General features: G+C 40.3%; 1 protein-coding gene across 6 annotated transcripts in view; it reads left to right on the top strand.

The window, feature by feature from the left end:
• The window catches only part of LOC140478686 (transcription factor Dp-2-like), a 201,957-nt gene that overhangs the window by 113,344 nt on the left and 75,270 nt on the right, over positions 1–13,343 (top strand). For 5 of the 6 annotated variants that reach the window (XM_072571960.1, XM_072571959.1, XM_072571961.1 and 2 more), the window contains one exon: positions 9,779–9,882. The exons of the other annotated variant lie outside the window; for it this stretch is intronic. In XM_072571960.1, the coding sequence (XP_072428061.1) occupies positions 9,779–9,882 (104 nt within the window). Of the gene's footprint in view, positions 1–9,778; positions 9,883–13,343 lie in introns of those variants that run through there. 6 annotated transcript variants of the gene reach the window in all.

The following is a 13,343-nucleotide window of genomic DNA, read 5'->3' as shown; positions in this document are numbered from 1 at the left end:
ATTTTGGAGCTAAGGAGTGTGAAGAAGAAGGCGATGTTGGTAATGGAACAGCAGATGGGAACAAAGAGCAATAGCATTTTGTGTTGCCCAGCTGGATCTGGTGATGGATGGCTAAACAGTTCACACATCAGGTATATTCAAGCCTGCAGCACTTGGACTCTGAAGAAGCAAAGATGGAGCCCACTCCAAGGGGATGGATAAGGATCAAAGACAGTAAATATTCTATTCTGGCAAAGTCCATCATAGTAGATAGAGAGCTATCTACTATGATTATCAAGTACATAGGAAGCTAAAGGCTAGGTAATTGACAGTCTGAAAAGAGGTGAAGGTTGTGATTAGGGGTGTTTTTGTGTGTGATTGAAACCATGTCATTGGTAGCAGTGGGAAAAGTCCCCACAACACCCATGAAAATTCACTCGCTGGGACAAAGAAAAGCTGGTGCCAGAAGTTGATTGGAAGAGCCCTTTCCTTTGTTTGCTGCTGATTAAATCCAGTAATGCACCTACCAGCAGCAAATATGGGAAAGAACTGGCCTCTGGTTGTAGGAACAGCGAGAAGTGAGTCACTGGGGGATTGCCTTCTGGGATGAGGGAGCCAGCTGATGTTGTGCCAAGGGAAGATAAGGGGACAAGAGCAGGCAACTGGCTGTGGTCTAGGAGCCAGCAGTACTTTGCCAGGGCTGGGAGCAACTCTCTTGCCAAGACTGGGAGCTGAGGAAAGCTGAAAAACCGAGGGACTGTATGTGGTGAGAACAATAAAACTGCAGAGAAGAGAGAGTAGTTTCAAACTTGTTAATGAAGGAGCCCTCCGCTAACCAGGAAAATTTATAATCACTGAGTTATAAATCACTTTGTAAATTAATGTGAAATCCGCAGCTGAAGGCTGTATACGTGTTGGAGCTACCATGTGGGGAAAACTATAGTCTGTGCTATTGAAGTGAACACTGTCAATTGTTCATTAAAATCTGCGATTGAAATCTAAAATACATTAAACCAAAGCTAGTAACTACCTGGTTAAAGTATTCCTACTTTGTGAATATGTATTGGAAATACATCTGATATGATCTCACTAAAGGTGTGTTTAAGATGAGTTTTTTGTGTGAAGTGTGTATCATTGTGTGTATATGTGCTCTGTTGCTAACTTATGCCACCTTTGTACTGATTTTAATATGGTGGTATCTAGGAAATTAATGCATTCCTTATGTGTTGTGGTTTTGATAACTTTTGAGAATATTGAATGCTTCTAATTCTGATTTTGTGAGATTCCACATAACTCAATATATTAGCACAAATACCAAAGCATATGACTGTAACATCTAAACCAAGAGGCCTTGGTCCAAGTCCTGCCTGCTCCAGGCACGCGTAATGGCATCTCTGAACAGATCAATTAGAAAACAAGAATTGCTGAGTTAGTGTGAATGAAGATCTCCAAGGGAGCCCTTGGGGAAGGCGGGGTACAATATTTTATGCCTTGATTAATTGAATATAGGAAATAACAAGTTTATGGGAGTGCCTTGGAAAGGGTCTCAAAAGAGACATTGGATCTATAAAAGAAAGCAGAGTAGAAAGTACAAATGCAGCTGCTGACTTGTCGAATTGTTATCAGTTATTGAGACAGTGTTCTGTTCCCCCTCGAGTGCCATGTTGAGCTTTCTCTGGAAGCAAGTGAAGTCCCCTATGATCTGGGACTTCTGTAGGTCTTCAGACATTTTGAATGACCTACACATCGGCATCTGGACCTGTGTATAAAGTTGCTGTTTCCTGCAGGCTTTTTAGTTCAATCTCTGACAAATTAGAGAGGGAAAGCAGCATGATTTGTTCATTATGCGTTCACATACTCACCTGCATTGCATGGGAACAAAGTCTAATCTGTCTCGTCCCAATCTTGCACTATAACAGTACCTTGCGGTTGCAGATAGATAGCACTGAGCATGACCTTGTGTTGTATCAATGTCAAAAGACCTTCCACAAAGCATTGGTTCAGTTTTTGTTGGGCTAATGCTTGTGTTTGTTGCTTTTCAGTTCAAACTTATTCATTTCCTGAGTTGGTTCAAATTCTTTTGTCCTACAACATGTGTAAGCTGCAAACATCAGAATATTAACATATTCCCAATGCTGGGAGGTCTGGCATTGTTTTAAGATTAGGCGATGCCCTTTCTGGACACACATGAGACTTTATTTTAGATTGTGAGATTTTGGAACTCTGCTTCAACAGAAGGTTGTGGGTCATTGAAAATTTTAAGACAGAGCTGGATAGATTCTTAGTTAATATCTGGAGTCTGATATGACTTTTTTTTTCAGAACCCTGAACTTCTGAAGAATCAAAATGTTAACTCTCTTTCTCTCCACAGACACCACCAGATCTGCTGAGTTTCTCCAGCATTCTCTGTGCTTGTTTCAGATTTTCAACATCTGCAGTGTTTATCTTTTATTTGCATGGATAGATTTTTGTTAGGCTGGGGAATCCAGAGTTATCAGGCTGTAGATAGCAATGTGGAATTTGAAACTCAAATATTTGTGCAACAATCTTATTTAATCTCAGGCACTCTCCAGGAGCCAACTAGTCTATTTCTTCTCCTGTTTTGATGTGGAGGTGCCGGTGTTAGACTGGGTTGAACAAAGTCAGAAGTCACTTCACCTGACAAAGGAGCAGCGCTCCAAAAGCTTGTGATTTCAAATAAACCTATTGGACTATAACCTGGTGTCATGTGACTTCTGACTTTCTCCTATTTTATATTGGAAACATTTTTGGAACTGTCAGTCTACACCAATTGGTACCAATTATTGAACACTTAAGAAAGTGCCATCATACAACCTTATCCCCTGAAGACAAACTTGAGCTAAACAAAAATATATGTCTGCAAGTAACAGGAAAGAAAAATATTTTTAAGGCCATATGGTAACACCATTAGTCAAACAAATGCAACCAAAACAACCATATGGTGTACAAGTAAAGAAGGCAGTGCCAACAGACTCTTAGCATATGGTCCAGACATCAGAGGGTGACCACAACTGGACTGTGGTGAAAAGACCTGGCACACCCTTTGGTGCTGGTACATTGAGTGCATCAAAACTAAAGTAGTTGGATCAGCATGTCTGCATCGCCATCTACCAAAGGCTTTTTGTTTTAAAAATTATTTTAGGAAATCTATTTCAGAATGAACTGAGCTTTGATGTACATGTGGAAGGGAAGGAAAAGGGGTCATTTAGATTAAAATGCATTTCCCTTTGAGAGCCCAGTAACATGGAGGAATGTTCCATTGTTGAAGTGTTCAACAGCTGGACAGCAGCTACATTGTGAACTTGCTGTTCGCTGATTTTATTAATTCTCCCATTTCCTCAGGAACGATGGTTGGAAGTTTCCAGGGAATACTGGAAAATGTGCGCAGACTTCTTCATTCCCCACACTTCCATATAAGTAAAGATGATCTCTTCAGTGGCAACAAGTGACCTCATTGAAAGCTAATTATTTTTATTGATCTAAAATGTGAAATAAAGTGCACTGCACTGGGTGGCAGCAGAAGGTCACCTAAGATATTGTATATGTTTAACTTCAAGACCCTTTCAAGTGACCGGGATCATGGTTAAAACTATCCTGACTGCAGAAGCTTCATTGTTAACATACTGACGGATAATGCCAGAGGCATTTCTGCAATTTTTCTGGAATTTCATTTCAATTTCAATTAATGGTACTATTTGCTTCAAATATTCTGAATGAAAGGGGCACTGTCAGGGGTCTGTTTAACTACCTAAGAATGAGATGTTCAAAAATATTAAATAAGTGTTTGTCCTACTGATCCTTGAGTTGAGATAATTTGGCATAAATATTTACAATTCTTTGTTTCTTTTAAAAATTTCTATACTATGACATGATATCTTTCAGGTGAGCTAATTGAACTCTTCAAAATCTCAGTCCATTAGCATATAAACTTGAAGGAAAGGCAGCTCCATCAATATCTCCTAGGACTGGTTTTAAAGTCCCATGTTCGTGCTTTTTCCTTACAAAGAAAAGGAAGAATGGCTTTTGTATATTTGTTCTTTCTTGCCTTCTGAAACATTTTTGTAAACATTATTTGTAAAGTGATCACAAGCATTCTGCCTTTGCCCCAGGTCATTTACAAGCATCAATGTTCTTTTATTGAACAGGAATGTGAGCACTTGTCAGGATTTTCATTTACATAAATCCTTGGACTGCCTGTCTGAGCAAAATGATACCTTTAATTCTGTACAACAGCTAAAGTGTCATAGCTTTTCAGCTTGATTCACAAGTTATCAAATTTGAGTCGCTTTGGGAGAAACCTGCAATTAACCTGAGCGAGAAATATATATGTATTGTTTTCATTCCTAATGCCCCAAAGTGTTTATTCATGTGGTGACATAGCTCCCTGGACTGCAGGGAGTATACACAAATGGTCATTACTCTAATGTCACAGACATGGAAGATGCAGAAGGCCTCCTTGTGGGCCTTCTCCTGGGCCTGACCAAAATGGCCATTAATCCAAGCCTTTGCGGCCTTCTGGGCTTGTATATTTGGTTCAACAATTCTAGGGCTTGAGGCCATGTCCTTACCTCAGCCCCCACACACCAGGCCTTGTCATCCGTCACGTGGGCTGCTACTACATACAATCCATTGTCAGCAACAGATAACCCCTCCATTTGCAGCTAATCATTGCTACCAGACTGACTTTTAACTACTTCTTTGTCTGTCCCAAGTATTTCTTTCTCTCTCTGTCTCTCTGGGCACGAACTCCAATCATTTACTCTTCCACCACCCCTCACCCCATCTTCTGCATACTAACTTTTTCCTAGCTATTGGCCGTCCTGAGGAAGGGTCTCTCTCCACAGATGCTGCCAGACCTGCTGAGTTTTTCCAGTAATTTATGATTGTTTTTGTTTTACTTTTGTTTCTCATTTCCAGCATCCACAGTTTTTTTTTGGCCATTAATCAGTCCAGACTGTGAACTGTGGAGAGGTTCATTAGTACCTGACTGTCTACCCTCTTCCATGGTTACATCCATGCTTGAGTGTCCATTGTGAGGGCGCATGCAGTGTTCGCTGACACAAGAAAAGCCTTTAGTGACAGATGGGCACTGCAGGGCCTGGGGTACATTATCCTGGACAATGTTATTTTGGTTTGCCAAGTTTCCATTCTATAAGGTTATATTAACCACATGTTGCTTCTGTCACTACAGTGGCCCGGTAGGAGCTATTTTACCAATTAAAGTTAGTTATTTTAAGAGTTGTAGCTATGGTTGTATTCAGCTACTGAAGGGAATCATAGCTAAGTTTAATCCTAAACCAACCAAGCTCATGCACATGTCCATTACATTTGAGAGGTAATTTTTGTTAAAAACTGAACAAGAGAGAGTGAGAGCTGCCATCAATTTTAGTATTTTGTCTTCCTGACTGAAATTAATTAATAGTTCGTTGACCAAAAATGAAACTTGGCATCTTGTTACCTGCATAGCTTCATTGAACTTTGCCTTTAACAATTCAGTCCATTAGGAGAGGTGGCAAACAGTGCTTCCATCAGAAGTAGCAGCTACACTCACACATGCTCTGCCCTTGAAGAATTCTCTTCTATATTGCAATATCTTAAAGTTATTTACTTTTGTAAATAATCGTATGCCACAGTCTCTGAAAGTACTTCAGTTATCATCAGTTCCAGCTTCTCTTAGAGGTAAAACATTCATATATTGCACAGTTTGTGTTCCTTGCATGCTTGACCATCTTAAAACAAGTTCAATGGGCACAGATCATGTGCTGAGAAAATTGACTGAGAGTCTTCTGGAGACTTGACCTCTGAGCACACATCAGACAGCACAGTCCAAAAAGATGCTTTGCTTCAGGAGTTTGAGCTAAATTAGTTCAATAGCATGCATTCTAAAGCCATTTACTTCATCAGATCAAAGAAACCATTGCATATGAGAAATAATTAACCTAAAGGTCTGTTTGTGAACATCCCAGAGCATAAGACTTTATCATGGAGTTGGATGGGATGTTGGAAGATCCTCTGGTTTAGGTTATCTGGATGTTTAGTGAGAGTTTAGTTGCAGCTTGTTTTGGTGTGTGGTGCAGGTCACTGAGACACGATAGCACGGTAAATTACTGATTGTTAGGCTGGCATTGAAAGCAGCGAAAAAGCTATCTTCATCCTTTGGTGCATGGAATGCAGGTCGGTAATCTCAGTTTGGCTTAATTCAGGAAAAATTAGTTGGAAGAATGCCTATCTTGAGGCTTGTGGAAAAAATTGACAGTGGTCCCCTCACCCTAACCTTAACCCTATCTCAGAATATTGTAGCAGCAGAAAACAATCAACAGATTAATTTGGAAGGTTTGCGAATGTGATCAGAATGATGGACTAAGGCATCCATCATCATGAATGAATATGTGAAAGTTTACCTCTTGAGAATAGATGGGACTAAAGGTCTAACTCTAGAGTGAACTATACTATAAATAGAAGAGCCTTGGGAAAGGTTGATGAGCAGAGAGACCTGGGAGTACTCAGATGCATGAGTAGGTGGGGAGCAGAGGGATACAGATGCTAAGGAATTGGCCAATATGTTTAGATAGAGGATCTGGATCGGCACAGGCTGGGCTGGAAATTTTCTTTGTTCTTTGTAAAGATCATAAAATAATTTCAGGGATATACCTTTGGGTGATCTTTGCAAAAGTAAATAACTTTAAGATGTTGTAACATGAAACATTTTTTTGGGAAGGGTTGGAAATAAGTAACATTAATGGCACAGTGTTAACTTAATCCTTTTTGCTTTAATTAATTGATTCTATAGACAGTAAAGTTTGTGTTCTGTTTAAAAAGAAATGTGAAATCGTTGTCATTCTGCTGATGTAATTTCTGGGTGTTCCGATTGCTGTTTATAAGCTAAATGGCCTTTAACTAGAGCCTAACCTTTGAATCCAATCCTGTCAGATTTAGATATAGGGTTCAATAATGGTTGTTTTTAGATTAGATTAGATTACTTACAGTGTGGAAACAGGCCCTTCGGCCCAACAAGTCCACGCCGCCCCGCCGAAGCGTAAGCCACCCATACCCCTACATTTACATCTACCCCTTACCTAACACTACGGGCAATTTAGCATGGCCAATTCACCTGACCTGCACATCTTTGGACTGTGGGAGGAAACCGGAGCACCCGGAGGAAACCCATGCAGACACGGGGAGAACGTGCAAACTCCACACAGTCAGTCGCCTGAGGCGGGAATTGAACCCGGGTCTCCGGCGCTGTGAGGCAGCAGTGCTAACCACTGTGCCACCGTGCCGCCAGAGCCATTAAGTTGAATTAATGCTTCTAGCTCATTTGTTTTATTTTTTGTCTTTCTGTATCTGTGTACGAAACTCTTACCTAAGTAACTGTCCCAATCTTGCTGAACCTTTTCCTCAAATGTTTCGACTATCTCGATGACCTCTCCCCTCTGGATTTGAGGTGACCCATTCAGTAAATGTGATTAGCTGGAGGGGTGTTGTTTGTCATCATTTAGCAGGAGGTTTTGACTCAGTCACCCATGTCTCCTTTTGCAGTCATGGGGCAGTGGGCAACAATAAAATAACTCAACCAGAGGGAGGAATTAAAACGCAAACTTCTTAAAATGTGTCCATCAGCAAATCTATGCAATAAAACTATAAATGCTGGAATTTTCACATAAAATCAACTTATGCCAAGAAAGGATCTTTTAATTATTCCAATGCCCTGCCAAGATTATTCAACAAGGACACCAGCTCTTCACCTTAATGCACTTGCCATCCTTTTTTTTTGCTTTGGAGTTAATGATAACTGAATTTGACTAGCCAAACTACCAAATACCTTACAAGAGTATCAGCCTCCAGATTGGATTTTCACTAGCTGTGAGTGAATGAATTAAACCTTTCTTACCAATGATTACAGAAGTTGTTAACAGTCTTGAACTGATAGTTGTTTATTAACCTCAGAATCATAGTCAGCACGGCACAAGTTTAAGCATTGAGTTTACAACTGATTAATAGATATGTTTAAGCAAAACAGAAAGTGCTGGAGACTTTGTTGCTGTTATTTTTGTTGGTCTGGTTGATTACCAAACTCTCTTTGTGATTTGATTTGCCAATGTCATATAATTCTGCATTTAACTGCTGGATAGCTATAAAATTACAGTGGACTTTGATATGCATTGGCGAAATTAATTTAGGTTTAGGCCCCTCAGCTGATTGACAACCTAACAGCAGTAGCCATGAGTCTGTGGGATAGGTTAAAGCCTATATATTTTATTGGCATAAGTTCTAAAATTTATACGGTTGTCACTTTTCATGAGCTGATGCAGATGTTTACTTTTCCTTTCTTGGATGGATCCTGAAAAATACCAGTGATGAACGTTAGTCTGTAGAGGAGCTCTGTGTGTGCTGGTAGCTGAACCTGGCTTAAGTTTCACCAGTTTTGATTTCAAGGATATTTATACATTTAAGTGACACACACAGACCTGCCTGTACCTGGCTGGATAAGGTAAAACAGTGCCACCTTTCTGTTGAGAGTGGACTTTGTGATTTATAGAGGCACAGAACTCCTGAACCTTCTCCAAAAAGGCCACTGCAAGAAATTCTAAAAGTGCCTCAAACGAAACTTAAGAACTGAGAGCCATAGAATGAGGTGTGGGATCACAAACAGTGGGCTTCCACAATACTTTAAAGAGAAAAGCCATAAATAATTACATTTTTAAGCCTCTATTCTAATATGTGCTACTTAGATTGGTTTCATGGAGGTGAAATTTTCTTGTACCAGTCACTAATTCACATAGACCCTTCACGGCCTCCAAATAAATACAGCATTGGCACTAGATGGTGGCTGGTCATTACCTTGTACTGTAGTTGCTCAGCTAAAAGATAAATTGATGCCAACAGACTCGAATGAGGTGGGGCATCTTTAGAACATAGAACATTACAGCGCAGTACAGGCCCTTCGGCCCTCGATGTTGCGCCGAACTGTGAAACCAATCTGAAGCCCGTCTAACCTACACTATAGATCACAGAAAATAGTTTCCTATAAAGAATCAATGGACCTGTTTTCAATTCTTTGCAAGGAATGTTTTCCTTGTAAAAGTCTTCACAATTTAATTAGCAACAATCCTTTCCCTCCTTAATATTCAGTCTGATTATTAACTTTACTTGGGCGCCACGGTGGTACAGTGGTTAGCACTGCTGCCTCACAGCGCCTGAGACCTGGGTTCAATTCCCGTCTCAGGCGACTGACTGTGTGGAGTTTGCACGTTCTCCCCGTGTCTGCGTGGGTTTCCTCCGGGTGCTCGGTTTCCTCCCACAGTCCAAAGATGTGCAGGTCAGGTGAATTGGCCATGCTAAATTGCCCATCGTGTTAGGTAAGGGGTAGATATAGATGTAGGGGTATGGGTGGGTTACGCTTCGGCGGGGCGGTGTGGACTTGTTGGGCCGAAGGGCCTGTTTCCACACTGTAAGTAATCTAATCTAATCTAATCTTACTTTGAATTCTCATTTAAGGCAATTATAGCACGCGTTGGGTTTTTTTAAATGAGAAAAACAGGTCAATGTTTTGCATTGTTTTGTAAACCAGTCAGAAATGAAAGCTAAAACCCTGTGAAGCATCCAGCATTTTTTGGTTTAATTCTAGCATGTGATATGGTCCTACCACAGATAAAGTACATCAAAAGTTGTCTATAGAAGAAGAGGGATTTGATGTGTATCTTAGATAGATTATCAAGAATCTGTTAAAGCCATTGGTGATTGACTAATACATTTTGGTTTGGTCATTTATTTCCAGATAGTATATCCATGGTTGCAGCATCAGTTTCCAACATTGTTTCTCAAACCAAGATCTTACCTAAAACCTTAGGCCTAGCAAACGTGAATGTTGCACCCCAAATGGTAAGTATGGTACATTTTCACCGTTCAGTTGCTTTGTAACTAACATCGACTGTCTATGAGTTAGTGATGAATGCAGTATAAAATATTCGTATGTACAAGACTACTGCGATGTATAATCTTTAAAGGTTCAGAAAAGAACTGAAAACTGGCACAAGATTAATGAAGAAATACCAATTCAAAAGGAACGGGACCTGGCTAAACAAAGTAGTGAGCTGGAAGAATGCAGGTTTGCTGGTTCATGGTGACCTGGTCAGAAGTCACACAATACCAGGTCATTGTCCAGCAGGTTTATTTAGAAAAACTGGCTTTCAGAGAGCTACTTCTTCGTCAGGTCATCTGATGAGAAAGCAGCGCTCCAAAAGCTTGTAATTATAACCTGGTATTGTGCAATGTCTGACTTTGACCACCTCAGTCTAACACCATTACCTGCACATCATGATGACCTGCACAAGGTATCTGTTTGACAGAAAGAAAGTCTTGGGAAGACAGCGCAGAGGATCACAGGGGAGAAACAATAAAATGCATTTCAGTGACTTGGAAATTTAGATTGCCTTTTGTTTTGAGTGTTTTATCTAGGTTGAACAGTTTTGCAGTGACCTGTTATGTTTGAAACACTGTGCTTTTATTGTAAGTGCAAATTTGGAGCGAGGTGAGTGAACGACCTTGAAAAGTTTTCCTTTTGATGAATGTAGATCTTGAAGACCAAAATGTTCAGTGCAGGTGGACTCTCTGATTCCAGCCGTGGACTAATAGACTGAGTATTATCTCCCGTCTCCTAAGATTATGGACAGGTTTTGATAAGGTAGGTAGAGGAAGACTGCTCCCATGAGCTGATGGTGCATGGACTCAAGTACCAAACTTTGGGTGTGAAGGATTGCAAGGGAATGTGAAGAGCATTTTGTTTACTTAGTGAGTAGCAATGACCCATAGCTTCCTGACAGAGGAAAAAGAGATAATGAGGGATTTCAAAAGCATTTAAGGAAAACAAATTTGCAGGACAACACGGGTGAGAGTCAGTGGAATGGGATGGACTTGATTGCTTTAAAGAGAGCTGGCATGGAGTAAATGGGCCAAGTGGCTGTATGACTTTGACCCTTACCCCACAAGTTGAATCCTTAATGTGAGTCAAGGAGAAAATGGCATTTTATCAAACCTGGGTTCAATTCTATCCTTATATGCTAATGGAAACAAGTTGGCTCATGTTCATGGGTCACAGAGTCCATTGACAGAAACTAACAATTTATAACTCAAAGCGTGGATCCAGAAATATTTCAACCAAACCCAAAAAATGTAGAATTTTTCAAATAGTTAACAAGTAAAGGAGCTTTGTAAAGCAAATTAAAGGTCAGTATAGAACAAAATGCAGTTTTCCATGCTGCTAACTTCTCGTGGATACAATTTTTTTTAATCCTATGTATCTTCTTGTTTGCTTCTTAATCTTTCAAACAATGCAGGCAAATTATCTCACCCAAGTGCACTATCCTTCTGAGGATCACCACATTTCTATACTTGCCTTGTTTTAATATGTTAAAACAAATTTTTAAGAGTTACCAGGCAATATCTGTGATACAGTAAAGTCATTCATTGCTTTTGACTAAAAGACCTGATGTTTAAAACTTATATTTAGCTGCTCAGAACATTTTTATATATAGTTGCTCTCACAGAATCGACAGCATGAAGAGACAAGAAAGAGAAGCAAGTAGGAACTTTGAATAAGAAATAGGTTATAGAGAAACTAAACACCATAAATAACATTTCATTAACTTGGAAAGAAAAAAGCAACAACTGCAATAATTTAAATTTCTTTTTAAAATAATTCAGTTAATGTTGTCTTAAATTGTTTATTTTTATGGTTAATTTTTTCTAAGACTGCAGCATGGCTGGCTAACATTTGAATAGTTTTCCTGTTTATATATTGGTCTCCATATCTGTGCCACACTTGAGATGAGAACTTTGCTGAGCTCGAGTTCCAAGAAATGGGACTTCAATAACTGCAAACTCTATCATTACCAGTGAGGTTGAGGAAGAGGGTGTTTGGCAGATAGATAAATAGAGGACTGGAGGGTACAGGAGAGGGTTTAAGGCAGGGCAAGGTTACACAGGTAGCGTGGATGAGGTCATGGAGTGAGGAAGCATGCAGAGCCTTGATGGATGCCAGATTGATTATTTGGAAGATCAAAGTTGAGTCATAGAGATGTACAGTATGGAAACGGACCCTTCGGTCCGACTTGACCATGCCGACCAGATATCCTAAATAAATTTAGTTCCATTTTCTAGCATTTGGCCCATATCCCTCTAAACCCTTCCTGTTCAGATACCCATCCAGATGCCTTTTAAATGTTGTAATTGTACCAGCCTCCAGCACTTCCTCTGGCAGCTCATTCCATACACGCACCACCTTCTGCATGAAAATAATTGCTCCTTAGGTCCCTTTTAAATCTTTCTCCTCTCACCTTAAACCTATGCCCTCTGGTTCTGGACACCCCCACCCCAGGGAAAAGACCTTGGCTGTTCACCCTATCCATGTTCAGATGAAGAAATTCAGGGCTGTCTGAGTGCTCATTCCTGATGAAGGGCTTATGCCCGAAACATCAATTCTCTTGCCTGACCTGCAGTGCTTTTCCAGCACCACACTCTTAACTCTGATTTCCAGCATCTGCAGTCCTCACTTTCTCCTTATTATTGGAGACGTCAAATATTGGGAGTGATGAAAGCAGTCTACAGTTAGTTTGCATGTAGGAGCTCACCTTGTGAGCCTCACCTCACCTCCTGGAGAGGAGTGTACAGTAAGTCAGTGTCACTGTGAAGCAGACAGAAAGAAGTGAAAGAGAAGGTTAACAGCAGGAGATAAAAACCAGTGGCACACAATCCCTTCATCCTTTTCCTTCCTGTCAGTGCCAGAGTGTGATGGTCCAGGAAAGCAGGGAGATGATTGGTGGGTATTTCTATATCTCTTTATATTGGTCAAGCAAGTGATATCAGAAGACGTCATTATAGTTGAAGGGTACAGTTAGGAAATTCACTTTTAAAATATTTAATATCCAAATTAATTTAACAGAGTAGAGATGGTTGTGCAGGTGATGTGTTGCATCTATAATATTTGGGAGCTGGTGGAGTTGAGTGCACACTGGCCACGTCTGGAGCAGTTGTTAGCTGCTCAAAGAACTTCAGCTCAGAGTTGAAGAGCTAGAGTCCGAGCTGCGACCATCAGCTTGTCTGCCTTCAGTCCCATTTGTTCGTCAACGCTTCATCGAGAGACTGTTATAAACCCAACGCAGTGGGACAGCTCTCTCTTTGCCTTGTGTTGGTGCCACTGTCCCATGAATTGGAGCCCAATTCTCTAACTCCAGTCTTTTAAGCCATGTACTTACCCCTCTGATCTCATTTACTGTAAATTAGTTACCATATGACTTTGTCAATAATCCTGAGATTACTACCTTTGTGGTTTTGTATTGAAGTTT

The sequence above is a fragment of the Chiloscyllium punctatum genome, chromosome 6, assembly GCF_047496795.1.
Source record: "Chiloscyllium punctatum isolate Juve2018m chromosome 6, sChiPun1.3, whole genome shotgun sequence".
NCBI lineage: Eukaryota > Metazoa > Chordata > Chondrichthyes > Orectolobiformes > Hemiscylliidae > Chiloscyllium > Chiloscyllium punctatum.
This window is presented reverse-complemented; position numbering and strand designations above follow the sequence as displayed.